Here is a 4,374-nt window from a genome sequence, read left to right on the forward strand (position 1 = left end):
TCAATACCACAGATTAGAGAGTATGTCGTCAATACTGTCAATTGCGTCATCATTGCTGGGTTATCTGTCAAAAAAAGTCTTACGTTTAATTTTTCGGATAATGTAGCTAATATTTACATAAAATCGCCTAAAATAGCATGTAAGTAAAATAAATACATGGATATGATACACATAGGTCACATTTGTTGTCCTACAACTCCTAAATATACTCTCTCGAATTTGCAATTAAGCATCCAAAACTGGTTTTTTCTTTCTATTTGCTGACTTGATAACCTGATTTGTCCAAACTTTCAGCTTCAAAATGTCTTCTTCGGCGATATACATCTTGGACGTGAAGGGCAAAGTGCTCATATCACGGAACTACCGCGGCGATGTGGACATGGGTGTCATTGACAAGTTCATGCCGTTACTCATGGAGAAGGAGGAAGAGGGCATGCTGACGCCCCTGCTGCAGACCAGCGAGTGTACGTTTGCCTACATCAAGACAAACAACCTGTACATTGTATCAACAACCAAGAAAAACGCTAACATTGCACTGGTTTTTGTATTTTTGTACAAGATTGTAGAAGTTATGGCTGAGTATTTCAAAGAACTCGAAGAGGAGAGTATTCGCGACAATTTTGTTGTGATCTACGAGTTGCTGGACGAGCTGATAGATTTTGGCTATCCACAAACTACTGATAGTAAGATTCTTCAAGAATACATCACTCAGGAAGGCCACAAGTTGGAAATGCAGCCGAGAATACCAATGGCGGTTACAAACGCTGTATCATGGCGGTCTGAAGGCATAAAATACAGGAAAAACGAAGTGTTCCTTGATGTGATTGAGTCTGTCAATTTGTTGGCCAATTCAAATGGCAATGTTTTGCGGAGTGAAATCGTTGGTGCAATTAAAATGAGAGTATATCTATCTGGTATGCCCGAACTGCGGCTTGGCTTGAATGATAAGGTTCTATTTGAAAGCACTGGAAGGGGCAAATCAAAATCTGTTGAACTTGAAGATGTCAAGTTTCACCAGTGTGTCAGACTGTCACGTTTTGAAAATGATCGGACAATTTCATTCATTCCACCTGATGGGGAATTTGAGTTAATGTCCTATAGATTAAACACACATGTGAAGCCTTTGATCTGGATCGAATCTGTGATTGAACGTCATGCCCACTCCAGGGTGGAATACATGATTAAAGCCAAGTCTCAATTCAAAAGACGTTCAACCGCTAATAATGTTGAGATCATCATTCCAGTGCCGGCTGATGCTGATTCTCCTAAGTTTAAAACCACAATTGGTAGTGTGAAATATACTCCAGAACAGAATGCCATTACTTGGTCTATCAAATCATTCCCAGGAGGCAAGGAGTACTTGATGAGAGCTCACTTTGGTTTGCCATCAGTAGAATGTGAGGAAGTGGATGGTAAGCCACCTATCCAAGTAAAGTTTGAAATCCCCTACTTCACTACATCTGGCATTCAAGTTAGATATCTCAAAATCATTGAGAAGAGCGGCTATCAAGCCCTGCCGTGGGTGCGATACATTACCCAGAATGGAGACTATCAGTTAAGGACAAACTAACACATTTAACACATTCCTTCTTTACTTAAGTTTGCACGATATGTTATCTGTTTGCAAGTTAAATCCATTGTCATTGTTGTAGGTATATTATTATAAGTAAAACATTATAGTATTATGTATTTAATATTTGACGCGCTATAATAAATAATATTCTCTAAAAACGGGTGTGTCACTTATCCTCACCATTATTAATTATGTATTGTTGTCCCATATAATGCTTATTTTATTTGTTCATTCTTCATTCATATTCATGCTGATGATAGTGTGGTGCAATCAGTATCATATTTCCATTCAAATTGACTTAAGCGTATGTATGGTACTCGTATGTGACGCCGATCACTGAGTCATGCGACAGGTGACGAGGTGAAGGGAGTAGAAGTGTTTGTGGGTATGGCTTTCACTGTATAGTAATCTCTTGGAGTATGTGTATTCTCTGATAGTAATAGTCATTTTGCGACAAACATGACATTTAGCTAATGTTATCAACAATCTTTGTTTAGCTACTAAATGAAAACGAAGTCAACAATAAATAAAATAATAGCAAAAAAAAATCATAGTCCTCCGTAGAAATTACATGCAATGGTTCTCGGTGAATCAGCATTGCTGTGCTAATTTAGCAGGCGTTTTATTTATGTTTTTCACAAGCCAGGCTATATTCCGGAGGCTTTACTTACTCTTTGTCTCTTTTATGACAAGTTTACTACCCTGCTAGTAACTTTGATATGAAATCACTTTGATTTAGTAACCGGCCATTGACCAATATCGGCGCAAAAATAATGGCGCTCTTCTCGCTATTCCTTCCCATTTTACAGTCCTCAATACATCTTTTATTTATTCTATTAAAAATAATTGAGGTACTTACATTTCAGTTATGCAATAAAGACTTACTTAAAAAGTTACAAGTAGGTACGTAGGCGTAGGGTAGTTACACGTCTTTTTAACTATTGCACAGAAACGCGCGTAAAGTGAGTAACTTTTAAATACTAAAAGCCCTCTAGCCAGAAACCGTCTCGGCCGGAAAATACTTAATTGAATTAATGCTACAGGTAGAGAGTTCACGAAGATTGCAATTACAATAACAAACTAATTGAGCAATCAATACTCTAGTGATTGCTTATCATTATCAAGAGTTTATCAATCCAGCTGTCAAAATTTCAGATACGAAGCAGATAAATGACTTCATAGTATTTTTTACTGTTTACAACGTGGAAGTATTTGCTTTTCAAGTTTTAAAGTAATGTTTTGTGTGTAAATATTAATACATTTTAGTTAATTAAAGTAAGCCTGAATAACTTTTAATAACTTTTACGTCCCATAAACAGACGAAACGTAAGTAAGTAAGCGAAGTTGCGGCGAGATAATATTTTATGACTAATTTTTGTAAATTTTATATTTCAGCTACAAAAATGTCTTCATCTGCAATATTTATTTTGGACGTTAAGGGAAAAGTCCTCATATCACGAAACTATCGTGGTGATGTGGATATGGAGGTCATCGATAAATTCATGCCGTTAGTTATGGAAAAAGAAGATGAAGGCATGTTGACTCCTCTTCTGCAGACCGAGGAGTGTACCTTTGCCTTCATCAAGACCAACAACCTGTACATCGTGTCTGCAACTAAGAAGAATGCTAACATCGCTCTTGTTTTTGCATTTTTGTACAAGCTTGTTGAAGTTTTTTCTGAATACTTTCAAGAACTTGAAGAGGAGAGCATTCGAGACAATTTTGTCGTCATCTACGAGCTGCTTGATGAACTGATAGATTTTGGCTATCCGCAGACTACGGACAGTACGATTCTTCAGGAGTACATAACGCAAGAAGGTCATAGACTAGAAATGCACCGAAAAATACCTACAGCAGTAACTAACGCAGTGTCGTGGCGATCTGAGGGTATACGATATAGGAAAAACGAAGTGTTTCTTGATGTTGTCGAGTCCGTTAATTTATTGGCGAATTCCCATGGAACCGTACTACGAAGTGAAATTGTTGGTGCAGTTAAAATGAAGGTCTATCTTTCAGGAATGCCTGAACTGCGCTTGGGCTTAAATGACAAAGTTTTGTTTGAGAATAGAAGAAGCCAAGCTAAATCAGTTGAGATTGAAGATGTCAAGTTCCACCAGTGTGTTAAGTTATCACGCTATGCAAACGATCGGACCATATCCTTTATTCCGCCTGATGGTGATTTTGAATTAATGTCTTATAGAATAAACACGCAAGTTAAACCTCTGATTTGGATTGAATCTATGATTGAGCGACATGCTCACTCCAGGGTTGAGTATATGATTAGAGCAAAGTCACAGTTCAAAAGACGCTCAACAGCTAATAATGTAGAGATTATTATTCCCGTACCAGCTGATGCTGATTCTCCAAGGTTCAAAACTACCACTGGCAGAGTGAAATATACCCCGGAAAACAATGCTATTACTTGGTATATCAAGGCATTTCCTGGTGGCAAGGAGTTCTTAATGAGAGCTCATTTTGGTTTGCCCTCAATACAAGGGGAAGAATTGGATGGGAGGCCACCCATACAAGTTAAATTTGAAATTCCCTACTTTACAACATCTGGCATGCAAGTCAGGTACCTTAAAATTATTGAGAAGAGTGGATATTTAGCTCTACCGTGGGTGCGGTATATCACTCAGAATGGAGACTATCAATTGAGGACAAATTAACTTGCTTTCTTGTTGTGCAGTTTACATTATCGTTATTTTATACTGAAATTAAAACATGCAATTAAGTTGTAGTGTTTTATTTTACTTTATGAGATAAAGTGGATCATCATTACTAACCTGCTTCGCAGTGTG

The 4,374-nt window shown here is 37.5% G+C and overlaps 2 protein-coding genes across 2 annotated transcripts; both read left to right on the plus strand.

The window, feature by feature from the left end:
* Positions 1 to 34: 34 nt before the first annotated feature.
* Positions 35 to 1,731, plus strand: LOC135081203 (AP-1 complex subunit mu-1). The gene is made up of 2 exons (XM_063975950.1): positions 35 to 139; positions 295 to 1,731. The coding sequence occupies exon 2, from the start codon at positions 302 to 304 to the stop codon at positions 1,568 to 1,570; it is 1,269 nt and encodes a 422-aa protein (XP_063832020.1). The 5' UTR covers positions 35 to 139; positions 295 to 301; the 3' UTR covers positions 1,571 to 1,731.
* Positions 1,732 to 2,874: 1,143 nt separating this feature from the next.
* On the plus strand, positions 2,875 to 4,307 carry LOC135081205 (AP-1 complex subunit mu-1-like). Its single transcript, XM_063975951.1, has 2 exons — positions 2,875 to 2,899; positions 2,969 to 4,307. The coding sequence occupies exon 2, from the start codon at positions 2,977 to 2,979 to the stop codon at positions 4,240 to 4,242; it is 1,266 nt and encodes a 421-aa protein (XP_063832021.1). The 5' UTR covers positions 2,875 to 2,899; positions 2,969 to 2,976; the 3' UTR covers positions 4,243 to 4,307.
* Positions 4,308 to 4,374: the final 67 nt, after the last annotated feature.

This window comes from Ostrinia nubilalis, chromosome 19 (assembly GCF_963855985.1).
Source record: "Ostrinia nubilalis chromosome 19, ilOstNubi1.1, whole genome shotgun sequence".
Taxonomy (NCBI): domain Eukaryota; kingdom Metazoa; phylum Arthropoda; class Insecta; order Lepidoptera; family Crambidae; genus Ostrinia; species Ostrinia nubilalis.

Excerpts from the sequence above, each read along its gene's own strand:
- LOC135081205 (XM_063975951.1), top strand. The coding sequence starts at position 2,977 with ATGTCTTCATCTGCAATATTTATTTTGGACGTTAAGGGAAAAGTCCTC.
- LOC135081203 (XM_063975950.1), top strand. The coding sequence starts at position 302 with ATGTCTTCTTCGGCGATATACATCTTGGACGTGAAGGGCAAAGTGCTC.